Raw genomic sequence first — 19,936 nt, 5'->3', positions numbered from 1 at the left:
TTCTAATTGCTGCAATTCTTCCTTCAATTTCACTTCCCCTTTCGTGTTTTGAGGTTTTGTCAACTGTTCTTTATTAGTATTTAAATAAGGACGTGAAGAGAACGTGTGCTTGAAGTGGGCTGATTACAAAAACAAGTAACGCAAACTACAGTTTGACATAATGTAGCCTGAGGGTTGGGGGTGTGGGGGAGGGGGTTGCGGTTCAAGACATAGCCTGCGAAACACACAACCATGCACATGCACACACACACACACACAAGCGCACACGCACGCACATAGAAGTGCGCGCACCCGGAATTTTACACAGAGGAGATCTCCAGATGGAATGGATGTAACGCACCCACAAGGATTTATACACACTGTGGATGTTGGACGAACTTTAAGAGTTTCCGGTCGTTATTTTGCACAGATTTCATTGGAAAAAAATAAACAAAAATTCTAATGAAAATGGGACTCATTAACGCATTTAAGCCATTTGCTATGTTGGACGAACTTTAAGAGTTTCCGACATTTTTTTTTTTGGAGATTCTTCTCCTCTTCTTCCTCTTCTTCTTCTTCTGAGCACGGAGGTGAGTACTGTTTTTATTACTCAGTACGTCTATGATGCCTGTTTTGGCTGCAGGGTCAGAGTTACTGTCTAGTTTCTGTTTGATGATTTTTGATGTTGATCAAGAAAAAGTGCAGCGTTCAGTCGATAAAGTGGATTGAAAAAAATGTGTGGTAGATGCGTGGAGAAGAGATGCTACTCTGATTCTGAATAGATCATATCTTTATTAGTGAAGTGTTCTTTTATAATAATAATAAGAAGAAGAAGAAGAAGAAAAGATGATAAAGAAGAAGAACGTCAACAACAAACAATAATAAAAATGAAGATCAGTACCTTTTTTTTTTTTACCTGAAAATCCTTCGAGTTGTCATTATTCTTCTCGTATTTTCATATTGAAAGCTGTTGTACAATGACATTTACTTCATCAGGTAAAATGAAGAAAAAAAAGGACACTCCTTTGACATCCCACTGCATGGTCCAGTTATGTTGCAGACTGGATTGGATTTTTTGAGCCAAAGACAAGAAAGACAGTGCAGGAGAACCAGATGGTTATGAGACACCAGTCATAAAAGCAGGGAGTTCCTTAGCCTAAGGGCTGATTGCTAAGATTGCAAAGGTGATACAGATGGACACTGTGCACCAGCACAGGTTCTTTCAGAGCACAGGTTGTCAAACGTCAAGCAGCCTGAGGTTAAAAAGAATTTCCAAGTGGCCCCCTGTGACCGCTGCACAGATTTAATTTTGAAAACGATATAAAATATAAATAAAAATGGGGCAACATATTGAAGCTTAATCATTATTTTGCGTTATTCTTGATGATCCATGAATTCCGATGTAGACTGATCATACTGTTGATCATATTAACATCTCTCATTGGATTTCATTTTCCAATTTCAGTTTGAATAAAGTAAACACATTCGACATGTTTTGTCACATAAGATTCACATCTTCCATTTCAGCTATGAGAATTAAATAAACCTAATGTAACTGGTTCTGTACTTGTACTTTGCACAAGGACAATAAAGTGAAATTGAATCTAATAAGCGGAATATGTTATTAGATGATGATATTCCCAATTACTGTAATATGAATAATGAATAACTAAACGAAACCATGTACAAAACCAATTAATTCACATAACCCCTGGATATACATCACAGAACCGTGACTTGTCATAGCAAGGCAATAAATAGCCCTTTTTGGTTGCTTGAAAACGCTTTGATGGAAGCAAATTTGTTCCACATGACATCGATGGGAAATTATTCATATCTTTGTAGCATCTAAGATGAAAAAACGTTTTCTCAGGGAACCCACAATGTAAAAAAAAAAAAGGTGGGAAATTTCTATGTTGAGAAAATCTTGTGTAATTTTGTTCAAAAATTCCTAAATGACTGTGTCTGTGGCTCACTCAGGTTAAAATACTTTTTTACTGGTTAAGCACACTGTTATAAAGAATCCCAATATATTGATTGTACTGTAGGAGACTGATCCAATCTTGTTTTTCAAATGGTCAGGGTAGAGGAAATAGAATTATGGAAGCATCTCCTCACACATCCTTCTATAAATGTCCAGGCAAAACTAATTATTACCAAAAATGCTGCCTACTATAAGGATCATTATTACACATGAATTGTATGTGGAGTGACAGTAAAGAAGGTGCAGAATATAATTAATGATATATAACACATTGCAGTTAATATCCTCTGTTTCTCGGGTGCAGCTCTAATAGTGTTAAGAAAATTATTAATTCAACTAATTATTACATTTTTGTATATAATCATGATCGTAATCAGGTCCAAATTTGTTTAAAACTTAGAAAAGAATAGTCCTTCTCAAAATGGTGTAACTCTGCACCATAAGGTCCTGCCTGCCTAAAGCAAAATTATATTCTAAAAGTAATAATTATTGTGATAATGTTTTACTTTGAACTTACAAGTGTAAAGGTGCTGTACACAATTGCAGCATTTTCCTATAAATCATTTATTTGCAATCTATTTCAATGTATAAGCTGCATTGGCTTAATTCTATAGCATCAGTGCAATAAAAAAGCAAACTAAACATGTCTCAGCCAATTAAATATACTTAGGGTAAAGAAACATTGTGTGGTTTCTACCATTCCAACCTTTTCAACTTTTCCTTTGAGCTTTTCAGGAGATTTCAGAATCAGGGTTAATCTCAAAATTGGCTCGAGTGCAGAAATTCAGAGTTTAGCTGAAAATTAGAGGTCACCTTGACAACTTTAGGTGTCAGTGTTGTTTTGTGTGTGCGTCTCAGAAGCTGTATTTCAGAGGCATAAAAAGACATATTTCATAAGCCCTAACCCTAAAGCCCGTATGACAGTCATGTAAAGTGTCGCTCAGAAATGTCACTGACATCATCGTGTCATATTTATCTCTTGTGGTTATTTGAATGAATGGATATGTGCAGTGTTGCTTCCTTAAGTAATGGTTATTCACTTATCAGTACAAAACAGAAGCAAAAACTCGAGTGCACAGACCACTTAAAAAAAATATGCATTATCTTACTTTTAAAAATCTAATTATAGTGCACTTTCCTAATATGTGTGCATTTATTACATACAATATAGTGTAATATCTGTATGTATGAAGTTATTATTATAATGCTTTAATACTATTTACATGGTAATTCTGTACTCGCTTCGAGAAACGTCACAGTTTCTTACACACTATTGCTGGTTGAAGGTATCAGTGGCCTGTTATTTCATGAGTCATGCCAGTAAACCACATTCAAAGACACAAGAACTCAGTTACATAAAATAGTTTTTAGATCTGTTTTTACTAATATCACATTTTTGACAATATACACTGTCGTAAAACAGAAATGAATAAGCATACATATGTAGTGAAGAGGAACTACCACCTAAGGTATCAGAAAGAGACCTGACTCAAAGGGAAACGCATCCTCTTCTGTGTGACAACAGACAGAGTGACTATAAATTGCTACAGTGTCGAAGGTGACAGATAAACAGCATTCTGTATGAGCTGAATGTGAATACAAGTCCTGGTATTAATGCAGGACAAGCTTTATTATTACTGTTATTAAGTAAATATGCATTTAAATAATCTTACAAATTGAGTTCACTTTGGACATAATATGAACAGCACTAAACATTTATTATACCCAGAACTACGCTTTCTTTTATAACACAATTATACTAGTGCTAAGACCTCAAAGGAAACTACTATCATGCATCTAATGCACTTCTCATTAGGTGCACTATAAAATGTAATGAACCTTTTTCAAACACCTTTTTCAAAAAATAAAAGTTAGAAGCATGTTTGAGTGAACATGAGTGAGATCTAATTACACATAGTTGGGTTTGTAACATCTAAATTCTTCCTATCTCTGAAAATTTACCTCAGAATTGGTTTAATAAATAACAGAAAGTGTTATTATTAGGATCATACTTTATGCTTGAACATTATTCTATATTCTCTTTTGCTCTTTGAGGTGGCATGTGTGTTTTTCGAGCCACTGTATGGAAAGTCCCCGTTTAAAATGCTCTTTTGACACAGGAAGCTGAAAGCAGAAGATTTTGTGTCAAAAATGGTCTAATAGAAAACAAGTTTGACTTACTGGTTACTGGTAGCTTACTGGTGTATTGTGCTGATTTTTTGTTTTGTTTGAGTTTTTCGCAAAGGTAAAAATAGATTTAAAATGAACTCACAAAGGTCAAAACACGGTGACAAACCTATCAGCATTTCTATTTGTTTTTCTCTTACTTGCTCTCTTTCTTTCTTTTTTTTTTTTACCTTGGACAGATAAAGGACATATCATCATAGCATGTCATTATGTGATTGAGGCTTGGTTTTGAAATCAAAGGAAGAGAAGCACAAATGAGATATCAGAGGACATGAGCTATTTGTTTTGGGGGCATAATCGAGTAACAGGAACAACGGTGCATTGTGTAATTTAATGATTTATGGTGTTAGGAGAAAGCCTGAGTCATTTCAGAGTTCAGGTCCACACTGCCAAAAGATTCATGTGAATGTGAGCATAAAATAATCATTTTTTGAATTGCTAAGCCAATAATAGCACAATTGCTGCAGAGGTCAAATGCACACTTCCTGGTCTTGTGATGAACTGCAGATATTTAAAAAAAAAAATCCTGTGTCTTAAAATACACCCATATTGTTGGCCTTTAGGATGGTCTGGATATGGATGGTGGGAAAATGACCTTCTGTTTCAGAGAATCATTGCTTTTTTGACCCTTGGAGTAAGGCTGATTCTCCAGATGTGATTGTTCTGTCTGCAGGGTTTAGTGACCTTCTCTTGAAGCGTCTGTTCCTCGACGTCAGTCTGGGAGAAGAAAAGGAACAGGAAGGTTGGAAAACAAGAACGAAGTCAGGAGGACTAACAACACTGGTGTAAAGGAAACAGCATGCATATTATATTAAGGGAGGGTTGAAGTCTCTCCAGCCCTGCTACTCAGACTGTCCTCATCCTTGAGCTTGGAGCTCCGTGGCTTAGCGATGAGTGCCACTGTGAGCTTTCAGTCCCACACCACACCTGCCACACCACAGCCGGCATGGATAGCAGCGCAATTGCCTTTTACATCAGCCTGGAGCTGCTAATTGCTGCCTTGGCCGTGGCGGGAAATGTGCTGGTGTGCTGGGCCGTCAGCCTCAACAGCAACCTCCAGAGTATCACCAACTACTTTGTGGTGTCCCTGGCTGCGGCCGATGTGGCTGTGGGCCTCCTTGCCATCCCTTTCTCCATCATTATCAGCACTGGCTTTTGCAGTCACTTCCATGGATGTTTGTTCATTGCCTGCTTCGTACTCGTGCTCACGCAGAGTTCCATTTTCAGCTTGCTGGCCATCGCAGTTGACCGCTACATCGCCATCAAGATCCCACTCAGGTGAGATTTGTGTTCCTTTTCTTTTGATTGGCTTTGAAGTTGCAGTACATCTTATTCATTTGTAACACAAGACACTGATCATGTAATCACAACGCAATTTATTTATTATCTTGATGTTGATATTCACCATGATTAACTTTACTCTACAATATGCTACATTATACTAGTGTATGTTGCTTAAAGGTACAACTTGTTGAGATAAAATTACTTAAATATTTTCAAATTGAGTGTTATTTTAGCTGTCTACCACAGTATATTGGTGGAGACCCCCAGCTTTTAATTGGGTGAATGGCATAGGAATTACAGCACTTTTTAATTTGTGGTCCCCTTCCTTGTTCAAGTAACTGGAGAGCTGGCTGTTCAGATGCTGTTCAGCAATGTGTGTGTTAATCCTTCTCTATTTCAAGTATATTATAAGTAAGCAGATAAATTGTCTTGTTGATTTCAAAGTCAAGAACATTTAGGAGGTATAGATATCTGTACCAGGGCCAACAATAAAGAGAAGCTTTCACCAGACTAAATATAGAAGGTTACCACAGGAAGATGTCCAAAGGAGAGATTGCTAAAAACATCTTAAAAAAAATAAACATACATTCAATTATGGACGAACACCCTATGAACAAATGAGCCAAAAACAACATCTATCTTAATTATAGAAAGTAAAAAAAATTATAAAGAAAAGCTGGAACAGGCTTATATAAGGCTTACTGAGGTATCAATGTTTATGGTGTAGGCAAGTATGGCTGTCGATGCAGTGTAAAGATACACCCCACACATGATTAGATTCATTTTCATTCTCAAAAACAATTAGAACAAAATGTGACTGAAAAACAATTGTGTTTAAAAAAACTTATATAATGCAAAACAATGTGTTCTGTCTGTTTAAAACTAAATTAAAATAATTCAAATCGATATCTACATACGCTTGATATTCTTAACAAAATATACTAAAGGTTCACCATACCTCAAAAATCAATCAACAAATGTCTAAATTCCTCCAGCTTTTTTGACCGAATAAACAAAATGTCTGACCTACCTACTTTGTCTGAAACATAAACATAAACATAAAAGGCAGTCTGATTTTCATAGCCTTTTGCATAGGTCACAGAAGTGCGCCATGTTGTTGTTTTAAAGCTACCAGAGTTCCTTTTAATCACTATAATGTGGTCATGCAATTGTTTTAATGTATAAAACATATATTTTAGGTCTATAGGTTGTGCACATTTTCAACTACTTGATTTCAGACAGTGCATTTGCATTACAAGCATAAATAATAGAATGCTGATGTCACATATTACCCCTATGCGCGTTGCGATGCATCAGGTCACTATGCATTATTACACCCCTAGCTGCCAATAGAACTAGTTCTACTTTATTTATTAGTCAAAGCAGCCGGATGAATTCAGAAGGCCTATATTATCTGCTCAGAGACAGCCAAATGCTTCAAACCATAATTCGAACCCCATTTTAAAGAAGTAGAGTGTTTTGCAATGGCCAAGTGAATCACTTGGCTTGAATCAATTTCAGAATATATCTCACCTGCTAAAGGCAACATTGAAGGCAAAACACCCCAAGAACATACAGGAATTCAGGACAGCTGCAGTAAAGCTGAGTTTTGACTGCTGCATCAATGAGAGCATCCTGACCAACTCCATCACCTTATGGTGTGGAGGCTCCACTGTGTGTAAACGTAAAGCCCTCAAAACCACCCAACACTTCACTGGCACACAACTACCTGCTATTGAGCACCTTCACCACAGCAGAGCTCACAACATCATCAAGGACTCCTCACATCCCAGTCACAAACTGTTTAACCTCCTGCCATCAAGAAGGAGATATAGGAACATACGCACCAGAAGCAGCAGGTTCAGGGCCAGGTTTTTTTCATCCACCATTAAAGTACTATACACTACCCTGCTAGAATACTGTATAAACACTGTGATGTACAGGTGTACTTACAATAAACATATTTCATATTGTAAATTTATATACCCTTTATTCTCTACACACATTGTGCCTTCCATAGATTTTGCACAAATATTTGCATACACAATTCACTGCTATAGCCCTTATATTTATTTGCTGTACATACATATATATATATATATATATATATACATACAGTATCTCACAAAGGTGAGTCAACCCCTCACATTTCAGCGACCATTTTAGTGTATCTTCTCAAAGGACAATACTATAAAAATTAAAATTGTATATATTTTATAGTAGTCAATGTGCAGCTTGTATAGCAGTATAGAGTTACTGTCCTCTGAAAATAGCTCAACCCATTCTTGTGAAAAATATCTGGTAACAAAAGTGAGTAAAAGTGATAACATCTGTATGTCGTTCAACCATGCAAAGCCACATGTCCTATTCATCATGTTCATGTTTTTGTCTGATTGATAGGACCATACAAATGTGTGTACAGATGGTCCCCGTTTTATGATGGTTCGACTTACGATTTTTCCGATCTTACGATGAGGATAGCGATACAACAAAATATTACAAATATTTTACATTTTGCGCAACAGGCACAGGCAGCAGCATACATTGTATGATACATTGGATGTGCAGTTGGAATGCCCCACTCTCGCTAGCGGTCAAAGGAGTAAAGTTCTCTCAGTGTTAATGTGCATTTTTTTCTGTTTCAAACGGTTTCAAACAGCATTTATAGTTATAAAAGCACGTCTTCAAAGCACCCAAGTATGTTTCTAGCTGGTAGTGAGAAAAAAGAAGGCACCAGTTTGGAGCAGAAAATGAACATTATAAATCAGCATGAAGCAGGAAAGGCTGTCACAGTCATAGTACCATCTTCAACTTAAATATTCGACAATATATTTGACTTACGATGGGGTCGTCGTAACGTATCTCCATCGTAAGCAAAGGAATACCTGTATCTTGAATGAGAGCAGTTCAAATTTAGTGCTTTGAGTATAATTCTCTCATACTGACCACTGTATGTTCAACATGGAATTGTTCTTCTCCACAAAGATGGCAGAGGCTTTAAGAAGATCTGTAACACCCTGAAACTGAGTGACAGTACAGTGGCCAGGGTCATACAGAGGTTTTCAAATATGGGTTCCACTCGGAACAGGCCTCGCAAGGGTCGATCAAAGAAGTTGAGTCCTCATGTGCGTCAGGTGCAGAAGCTGGCTTCAAAAAACAGACGAATAAGCGCTGCCTGCATTGCTTTAGAGGTTGCAGAAGTGGAAGGTCCACTTGTCATTCTTCAAACCATACGCTGCACACTGCAACAAGTTAGTTTGCATGGCCATCGTCCCAGAAAGAAGCCTCTTCTAAAGCTGGCTCACTAGAAAGCCCACAAACAGTTACCTGAGGACAAACTGTCCAAGAGCATCAATTACTGGAACCATGTCCTGTAAACTGATGAGACTAAGATAAACTTGTTTGGCTCAGATGGTGTCCAGCTTGTGTGGCGACACCCTTATGAGAAGTACCAAGAAAATTATGTCTTGCCTACAGTCAAGCATGTTGGGGTACCATCATGTTTTGGGGCTGCATGAGTGCTGCTGGTACTGGGGAGCTGCAGTTCATTAAGGGGAAACATGGATTCGACCATGTACTGTGACATTCTGAAGCAGAACATGATGCTGTCCCTTAAGAAACTGGTCTAAATGGCAGTTTTCCAACATGAACACGACCCCCACACCCCCAAGATGACAACTGCTTTGCTGAAGGTGATGGAGTGGCCAAGTAATTACATTCAATTCAGTTTCTTTTAATTGTATAGCACTTTCAACAATATGCATTGTCTCAAAGCAGCTTTACACAGATAATGTGGTAAGAAAGTATGAATAAGATTGTTCTTTACAAATGTAAGTTTGGCCCTAATAAGCAAGCCGGTGCCATCTGTGGCAAAGAAAAGACTCCCTGAGATGGCATGAGAAAGAAACCTTGAGAGAAACCAGACAAGAGGGAACCCATCTTCATCTGGGTGGCACCGAATGTCCATTTATTACAGCTAAACGATGTTGAGGTGTGCAGTGATGATGTTTAAATGCAAACTGTAGTCCTGAGTCAGTGTAGCAGACCGAGTATGTCTCCAGACCTGAACCCTATTGAGCACCAGTGGGGCATCCTCAAGTGAAAGGTGTAGAAGCACTATGTGTCTAACACCCAGCAGCATGGTGATGCCATTATGGAGGGGTGGAAAAGGATCCCAGCAACAACCTGTGCAGCTCTGGTAAATTCCATGCCCAGGAGGATTAAGGCAGTGCTAGATAACAATGGTCCTCACACTAAATCTTAATGTTCACTTAGGGTGTACTTACTTTGGTTGCCAGTTATTTGAACAATAATGGCTGTATGTTGAGTTATTTTCACAGGACACTAAATCAATACTGCTATACAAGCTGCACATTGACTACTCTCAAGTATATCTTAGAGTTTTATTTCTATAGTATTGTCCCTTAAGAGGATATACTTAAATGGTTGCTGAAATGTGAGGGACATACTCACTTTTGTGAGATACTGTATGTATTACATGCTGTACATATACTTACATATATTTATCTGCACTTGTCAATTTTTATAATTGCTACTATATTTACTTCTGATAGATGCTAAACTGCCAAAGCATTCCATGTCACTCTGCTACTCCAGTCACTTTCACTACAATAGTTTTATAATTTATAATTAAAATAATTTTTGTTTTACACTGAAAGCGAGACATTTTATCCTTATACAGTGTTTCTGTTTGTGCAGTTATGTATTTATACCCACAGTAGAACAAATTAAATCAGCTGTGATTATTTATACCTAGAACATTTAAAAAAACATTGACAAACAAAAAACATTGTAAAACATAGAAAACTGATATTTTTATAATGCATTCATGCTGATAACTATGCACTGTTAAAAATGAAATGTTAAACATATACTAAATAATTAATTTATGTTTCTGACATTTTCATACAATTAAATGATGGTGTTATTTTAAAGGCATGACAAGTTCTCACCTTGTTTAAAAATGCAGAATAATCAGATAAGACTTTCTTATTTAATTTTGTAAACAGTGCATTCTGTGCAAAATTACTTTTTTTAAGTAAATGTAATAGTCTGATAAAATGTTGCAAGCTGTGTGTAAATCAGACGAACCCTAAATGTTATCAATAAAAGTGTGAAGATGTCCAAGGCTTTTAGGGTTGCCAAGTCTGTATTATTTGTACTAGACTTTCTTCGCTGGGTTGAGTGATTTTTGAATGTTAGATGTTTTTACGTAGTTTAGATTAAATCAGTGGAAAGGGAGATACATATAAAAAGAAATAATGCAGAATAAAAAAAATGAAATTAATGTATACTTTTATTGTGTTGTACCTATTTATTCCTTTAGATAATAGCTGTTACATTTACATCTCATTTACATTTACGGCATTTAGCAGACTCCCTTGTCCAGAGCAAGTACAAAAGTGCTTTGAGCCTCTGGCAATGAATAAAACTACATTGGTATGCGAGATTACAAACTTAATATAAATCAGACTATAACTCTTGATTTAGGGATTTAGGGATTTTAAAAAGATTAAAAGCCTGATCTTAAATCCAGATATTGATTATTTCAACAACCCTATTGAAAATAACTCCTGACTCTAATCCTGGAATTAAAATCTTGGTGGTTTAAATTCCCTATGGATAATTTTTGCATTATATCTTATCCGAGGGTAAAAGAGGAATAATAAATAAACGTTATACATTGAAAATGTCTTGATTGACTGAATACATTTTAAGAATTTTTGTTTGGGTTAAGGTTTTTCCTGGGAATGAAGAGAATGTTGAAGCAAACATCCAAACAGATCAACACCTCAACATTAAACAGTCCGATATTTTCTACACATTTTCTGAACATTGCAGGCTTTCAGATATAAGCCTGAAACACATTGCCTGGGCAGAAAGCAGGATTAACTGACTTTGAAGTAATAAAGTTTAGTATTAGATATGAGATATGAGTATTAGATATGAGATATTTGAGGTAAAGCTGTTCTTGTGAAGAGAATTTCTGTAGCAGTCAGTGCAGGTCATACAGTTCAGGTGTTCAGGAGGCTGCAGGAGGTGTTGATTGGGTGAGGTTCTCCCGGTTCTCAGGCTTGAATGTGTGAGACTGTTTCAGATGATCCTCTGTGCTGTCTTCTGGGAAGGAGATCTCAGAATCCCCATTGAGGATCTAGATTATGTGAGCGGTTGCCAGCAAAAGGCCATTTGGGAAAAGATATATGCAGCACAGCTGTCTGTTGTGCACACTGGTTAGAACGAAGGGTCCCAGTGATAATGGTGTGATTTTTAACAACTTTCCTTTGCTGTATATAAACAGCAGTGTGTAACAGACAGCCAAGGATTAGCAGGCGTAGGGGCACCGCTGCACAATAACACCTTCTTGTTGTATTTTGTATTACAAAGATACAAGACATTACCAGACCATTCTGCTTGACTTTGGAGTCAATGTTGCACTCTTTGGTCAAAAGACTGGGCAGAGTAAATAGTAAATTAGATATTTAATTGTACATTAATGCTTTAAAGACTGTGAGCTAAATCACTCCTGTTTTCAGTAAATAATGAGTACTTAATTTACAACATATAGAAATGCTGAAACTTATATATATTTGTATAATATACTTACTTAATATACTTAAGATACTATTTATTTATATATTTTATTATAATACACTGCATCATAAAAAATGCTATAACAATTTATTATATATTTTTAAGATATATGTATTTTTTATGTATAGATAAAAGTTGATTAATGTAATTAAAATATTTGTGCATTTATTATCAGATTTAGATTTTTTATATGTGATATAATTTAAAAGCATTGTTTTATGAATGTGTGTTGCAGATACAACAGCTTGGTGACGAATCAGAGAGCTAACGGAATTATCTGTCTGTGCTGGATCTTATCTGTGATCATTGGTCTGACACCGATGCTCGGTTGGCACATGCCCAGCACCAACATCACCAACAGCTCGTGTCCTCCCGGCATGACTGAGTGTCTGTTTGAGCGCGTGGTCTCCATGGACTACATGGTTTACTTCAACTTCTTCGTCTGTGTCCTAATGCCATTGGTGGCCATGTTGGTCATCTACGCTCGGATCTTTATGGCGGCTCGTCGGCAGCTCAGGCAGATGGAGCACAAGACATCGTACAGCCACAGTGAGGGATCGTCCTCATCCTCATCGTCTCGCTCGACACTGCAGAGAGAGGTCCATGCCGCAAAGTCACTCGCCATTATTGTCGGACTGTTTGCTGTCTGCTGGCTTCCTCTGCACATCATCAACTGCTTCACGTTATTCTGTCCGAAATGCCCCCGCCCCCCACTCTGGATAATGTACCTCGCCATTATTCTATCTCATGCAAACTCAGTGGTGAACCCCTTCATTTACGCCTATCGCATCCGAGACTTTAGATTGACGTTTCGAAGGATTATTCGGCAGCATTTACTAAAGCGGCATGACAGACTAGCCAGAAGCAACACCTCCACCAGGATTAGCGTCATTGAATCATCTTTCATCAATATGACTAACGGCAAAGGACCAGACCGCAGTCCAGGGAAAAGTTTAAAATTTTCAAAGGAAATTCATTGCACAGATAAAGACTGGAGCGCAATGTCAGATCCGGAGTGCAGCGTTTCTGCTCGGATTCCCGATCAGATTAGCAATGAAATTTCTTCAGAAATCATGCTGGTCAAGGACTGCTGCGTTATCACTAATGTTAATCTGAACTCCATATCCACAAGGTCAAAACATGTACCGGAACTAACAGAGGTCTCATGATGCATATTCATTAGCTAAGTTAAAACAAACATGTAGCCTCATGCGATCTTCACATCCTAGGCTTGATTTTTACTGTGTGTGGCCAGATAAGCCTTCGGTTATGTGTGCCTTCATTTGTGTGGGAACCGGATGAACATGGCTAATAAATTGCGACACTTCTCATGTGTCTGGTTTATCAGACGGATTTCCCACATCTCTCGTAATCACAGTGCTTTTGAAGTTTTCATTTCCTTAACAAATGCTATGCTCCAGTGAAACCATGCAGTAGGCCAAATGTATTGACAAACAAATAGTCTATTTACTTATTTAGCCTATTTAACCATGACATGTCTAATGTTTGGAAATTCAGACACACGTCAGCTTAGCTATGGAGTGTGATTTAGTCATTTTAATTCCTAAATTAAAGTAATTAATGATAGCGGAACAACTAAGTAGGCCATAACCTACTGTATGTTTACACTAGCAAGTGACAAGTGAGCATTCATTTTGTATGAACACAGCTAAATTTTGATTTTATAAATGCATAATAAGTATGATTTGGTAAAGCATAAACTACAAACAGTTCTGAACAATCCTGTGGTGTTTGTGGTTCGATGTTTCTTCACTTCCCCACTTGAAACTTTATCAGTTAGCTCCAATTTATTGTTTGACTTGCCAAACTGGAATAAAAACTTGTACAATTTTATTTTATGAGAGACATCAAAACTAAAAAATGCTTGAATGGAATTAACAATGCTGATACCTATGACAAAAAAGTTTTAGCAAATGTAAATGAAGCAAACTACTCGAACATTTCAGTCAAACGTAAAGCAACAAGCAAGCAACATGCCTCTTGCTAGTGTGTTTATGCAAGACTTGAGAAATGTTAGTGAGGACACATACATGGTAGGAAAGGTGATAATGCATGAACTCAGTCAGGAAGCATTAGGAAAGGATTTATAGGAACAATTAAAGTGAAACTTCGGGTGAAGTATTTATCTCAAACTTTACGGAGTAACTGCATTTATGACGAAATCCTGGAAGTGGTGCCATTCATTCAGGCAACAGTGAGGCCATTGTTGTATGTAAAATAACACTCCATCATTATATTGGCCAGCATATAGGCCGATAGATCAATAAACTGTTGTATTTTGTATTTAATTACGCCTGGCGTTGCCACAATCTTGTCCTAGGCTCTGTGAAGTTTCTGAAGATTCATCAAAAGACCACACTACTGACTGTGAAACATTTAGTGTTCGGGTGGTTTGGAATTTTAACAAATAAAAAAACAAAACTCATGGCATTGTTTTGTTCATTTATTTTAGAGATTCTACTTTGTGTACAGAGCTACTGTATGTTGCATCATAAATTTTTTTTTTTCTTGAACAACTAGTAAAATCACAATGGTTTCGGAACACAAACATTTCCATTTAAACATTCCGTTTAATTCAGACATTGTGTGAGCGATTTTTATAATAGACAATGTATTCTAAACAATTCAGGAACCTTATTATTATAATTATTATTATCATTATTATCATTATTATATTTTATAATACAGTGCTTTTAAAATCTGGATTTCGATTGGTCAGAAGGTCTTGACTGGTGCCAGTAGTGCAGCATAAAATCACAGGTTTGTTTTCATTCTGGTATGTTATCTTTTCCATAATGACAGCTAATTTAGACAAACTTGTATGGTAGATGCGGCATATAATATAAACACAGTAATAGATGAACAATTCGCTGTTAATAACACTGAATTTTTTATAAGTTATGGGAACAAAAATTATTTGTAACTGTATGTGGAGAGAGAGAGAGAGAGAGAGAGAGAAAAGAGACTGGTGAAGGAAATTACTGATACCAGGAATGTTTCACAATACTAAACTGACATCATTGGAAAATGACAAATTTTTGTGAATGTTATTATTGGAAAATATCAGCAATAGGGTGGTAACATTATTATTATTTTTTTCTTCATGGCTATTGATGATGTCACAAAGCCTACTGCAATGAGATTGTTGTTAGATTTGGAGTTTTATGTGGTGAACACAGGGGCCTGGATTTGGTTCTGAGACCTTTTTTTTTTTAATGTTTCCCCTTTTTTTTTATAGAATTATGCAGACACTAAAATTGCCCATAATTTATCCATGTGTGGATGTGTAACTAAGTGTGGGAATGGTGTTTACTGATAGACTGTTGTCATATCCAATTGTAAATTCTCCTACTTTGCTTCCAATGTTGCCAGGATCTTTGGTCAGATGGGCATCGATCCTAACTGCATTAAGTGATATGCACTGAACTGTAAATTATAGTGTATTCATCAAATAGTGTATTAATGACAGCTTGATACTGTAAAAAATAAGTATTAGTGCGCTATTACACGTATACATACACGTGCACACACGCAGCAGTGATGATTTTGTTTAGATAGTGGCGACTGACGCCAGTGGTTGATCCTAATGCGATACAAATCAGATGCGCAGGGACGTGATGGTGCCTTTTATTGTGCCATTAGCTCCACTTTGGCCTCATTATGAGACTCTGCGGTGGAAAAGAGATGTGCGTTAAAACCATACGCTTCATAAAATGCAGTGCTTTTGCTACAGGTGAAATAAAAACACATATTCTAGAAGATGAACTACACATCTGTTTGGAAAAGGTGCAGAGTCTGTTAAACAAGGAAGCAAATAGTTGGAACAGATGAGATGACTTTCCTGGAAAATGATTTACTGTTATGAGTTATTTTGCTTTCATCGATAATATACTTACATGGTTGTCCTCTACAGGTTGAACCTTTCCTCTAAAAAATTGCTTAAGTATGTTGTGTGTGTTTGTGTGTATATGTGTTGCATTATTATTTGTAGTATTAATAATGTATTCATTTGGTCATTGTTGTATCTGGATCTGGCAGCTGATTGTCTGTTAAGGCTTTTCAGGCTTAGTCATTTTGGGTGTCTGCCAGGATAAAATCACAGGTTTGTTTTCATTCTGGTATGTTATCTTTTCCATAATGACAGCTAATTTAGACAAACTTGTATGGTAGATGCGGCATATAATATAAACACAGTAATAGATGAACAATTCGCTGTTAATAACACTGAATTTTTTATAAGTTATGGGAACAAAAATTATTTGTAACTGTATGTGGAGAGAGAGAGAGAGAGAGAAAAGAGACTGGTGAAGGAAATTACTGATACCAGGAATGTTTCACAATACTAAACTGACATCATTGGAAAATGACAAATTTTTGTGAATGTTATTATTGGAAAATATCAGCAATAGGGTGGTAACATTATTATTATTTTTTTCTTCATGGCTATTGATGATGTCACAAAGCCTACTGCAATGAGATTGTTGTTAGATTTGGAGTTTTATGTGGTGAACACAGGGGCCTGGATTTGGTTCTGAGACCTTTTTTTTTTTAATGTTTCCCCTTTTTTTTTATAGAATTATGCAGACACTAAAATTGCCCATAATTTATCCATGTGTGGATGTGTAACTAAGTGTGGGAATGGTGTTTACTGATAGACTGTTGTCATATCCAATTGTAAATTCTCCTACTTTGCTTCCAATGTTGCCAGGATCTTTGGTCAGATGGGCATCGATCCTAACTGCATTAAGTGATATGCACTGAACTGTAAATTATAGTGTATTCATCAAATAGTGTATTAATGACAGCTTGATACTGTAAAAAATAAGTATTAGTGCGCTATTACACGATACATACACGCACACACGCAGCAGTGATGATTTTGTTTAGATAGTGGCGACTGGCGCCAGTGGTTGATCCTAATGCGATACAAATCAGATGCGCAGGGACGTGATGGTGCCTTTTATTGTGCCATTAGCTCCACTTTGGCCTCATTATGAGACTCTGCGGTGGAAAAGAGATGTGCGTTAAAACCATACGCTTCATAAAATGCAGTGCTTTTGCTACAGGTGAAATAAAAACACATATTCTAGAAGATGAACTACACATCTGTTTGGAAAAGGTGCAGAGTCTGTTAAACAAGGAAGCAAATAGTTGGAACAGATGAGATGACTTTCCTGGAAAATGATTTACTGTTATGAGTTATTTTGCTTTCATCGATAATATACTTACATGGTTGTCCTCTACAGGTTGAACCTTTCCTCTAAAAAATTGCTTAAGTATGTTGTGTGTGTTTGTGTGTATATGTGTTGCATTATTATTTGTAGTATTAATAATGTATTCATTTGGTCATTGTTGTATCTGGATCTGGCAGCTGATTGTCTGTTAAGGCTTTTTCAGGCTTAGTCATTTTTGGGTGTCTGCCAGGATAAAATAGGTCATGCCGACTGCTCCATTTGCAGATTCATTTTAAAAATTCGACAATTTATTATTAGATATATTGTACTAAGTGATTTGTGGACAAGTTCATACAATAATCAATGTATCTATTAATTCACTGACTTGTAACGCTTTACTTTTTGTGTGTTCAGTTGTTTGTTTAGTTAGTTCAGAATGTAGCAGCAAGAGTCCTTACTAGATTTAGAAAATATGAGCACATCACCCCTGTTTTAATCAGCCTATACTGACTCCCACTTAAATTTCGCATTGATTATAAAATACTACTACTGAGGCATAAAGCACTAAACGGTCTTGCGCTGCAGTATCTGAGTGAACCTCTGTACCAATATGTTCCTTATGTACTTAGATCAAAAGGTGCAGGCTATTTGTTGGTACCTCAAATAATTAGGACTACGGCATGGGGCAGATCTTTCTCTTATAAAGTCCCACAGTTGTGGAACAGCCTTTCAATCAGTGTTCGGGATTTAGACACAGTGTCAGTGTTCAAGTTCAGGCTGAAAACATATTTATTTATTCAAGTATTTTATCAGTAGATTTTCTTAGGTAAAGAAGCAGATCTGGAGGGATCATGGATATGAAGTGTTCTGTGAACTGGGATATTTGTATGCTGTTGTCCCCCCACATTCACACGTTCACTCAGGTTTGTTGACAGTGGTCAAGTCAAGTCAAGTTAAGTTTATTTCCATAACGCTTTTCACAACAGACATTGTCTCAAAGCAGCTTTAAAGAATTTAACAGTTAAGGTGAACGATGTGTATTTATCCCTGATGAGTAAGACTGTGGCATGGAAAAACTCCCTTAGATGTTATGAGGAAGACACCTTGAGAGGAACCAGACAGGTGGTGTGGAACCAGAGGTAATGTGGTGGGTCGTCTCTTATCCTAAAGATCCCTCATGTTTGTGTTACCTTCTGGCTCTCCCTTTTATATATGCTGCCATAGCGAATCTTGTCGGAGTCCCCAACTGCACAGTGTCCTAACCTTTTATACAACAATAAGGACATTTAATGATCAATATCCTTCTCTCCCTGTCACCTCTCTTTTTCTCTATCTCTCTCTCTTTCTTTTTTTTCTCTTTTCGGTCGAGTTAAACATCCTCCTGCCTCTGAGAGGTGTTCTCTTCGACTGGAGGCTACTCCATGCAGCTGGGGATGTTTCTCATCAATGCACTGGGGATCCATGAAATTACGGAGTAAGAACAGGAACTCTGACGATTTGGATTTGGACTGTAGTTAATGTCAACAGTCTGCTACACTGACTCAGGACTACAGTTTGCTTCTGATCACCATCACTGCACACCTCAACATTGTTTATCTGTAATAAATGGAAATTTGTGCAACCCAGATGAGGATGGATTCCCTTTCGAGTCTGGTTCCTCTCGATGTTTCGTCCTATTGCCATCTCGGGGATTTTTTCTTGCCACAGTTGCCACAGGCTCGCTAATCAGGGACAAACTTACACTTATAAAGAACATCTTATTCATTCTTTATCACCACATTAAGTGTGTGTAAAGCTGCTTTGAGACAATGTTCATTGGTAAAATTACTAAAAATGAATTTAATTGAATAGAATTATATCATACTAATTAATTCACTGATTTGTCAACAGTTCATTTAAATGTTCACCGATTTCTATTACAGATTCATCTACTTTTTTCTTTACTGATTTGTTCACTAATTCCTGCATAGATTCCTTCAATTCATTCACTGACTCCACCAATTCGTCCACCAAATTGTTTACCAATGCATTTAGTGATTCATTGCTCACCCTGATCACATCTTTAACACTAACAAACACTGTTCAGTGTTGCTCTTTGAATCAGTGATTGTTTTAAGATGTCCTCAGTGAAAGACATTTTACTGAAAGACTATAACAGATGCAAACAGTATAAACCTCTAATATATTTCCAACAACAAATAAAAGAATGCATTTCTGATATGAACTTCATATTTTATTCTTACATAAAGTCAGGTTGTCTAATATATCTTCAAAATGGGGCTGGATTGCTGTTATCCAAGTTTGCATAGTATGTCTATGTAGTATGTCTATCTTCATGTTGTAGATTGCAGTCACAATCACAAATGTAGCTGGTTGTAGCTTGGTACATTGTTCTTGTTTTGAGAAAAAGGGAAGTTTGAAACAGATTTTGCAATTGATTAGCAGGGCAAAGAACACATTCCAGGATTTAAGCTCTGTAGCTAAGAAGTGCAAAGAAAAAATCAGATTTGCTATCAGGAGCTTTCTTTAGCAATTGCTTGAGAATATATACTCCTTTTCAGCTATTAGACTGACCATATAATGATCATGTAATGAGCACAGAGTTATAGGATTTTTGAGAATTAATCTCCCAAACTCTTTGAATTTAAAGTATGGGCTATTATCAGTCATTAGTAATCAATTAATACTCAATAAA

General features: G+C 36.7%; 1 protein-coding gene across 1 annotated transcript; it reads left to right on the top strand.

Moving 5' to 3' along the window:
- The first annotated feature begins 225 nt into the window (after positions 1-225).
- Positions 226-14,492, top strand: adora2ab (adenosine A2a receptor b). The gene is made up of 3 exons (XM_046867017.1): positions 226-569; positions 4,824-5,428; positions 12,282-14,492. Exons 2-3 carry the CDS (start codon positions 5,097-5,099, stop codon positions 13,213-13,215), a joined length of 1,266 nt encoding a protein of 421 aa, XP_046722973.1. The 5' UTR covers positions 226-569; positions 4,824-5,096; the 3' UTR covers positions 13,216-14,492.
- The last annotated feature ends 5,444 nt before the right edge of the window (positions 14,493-19,936 follow it).

Source organism: Silurus meridionalis, chromosome 15 (assembly GCF_014805685.1).
Source record: "Silurus meridionalis isolate SWU-2019-XX chromosome 15, ASM1480568v1, whole genome shotgun sequence".
NCBI classification, from domain to species: Eukaryota; Metazoa; Chordata; class Actinopteri; order Siluriformes; family Siluridae; genus Silurus; species Silurus meridionalis.
The sequence above is the reverse complement of the archived record's forward strand: the minus strand, read 5'-3'. Positions and strand labels throughout refer to the sequence as shown.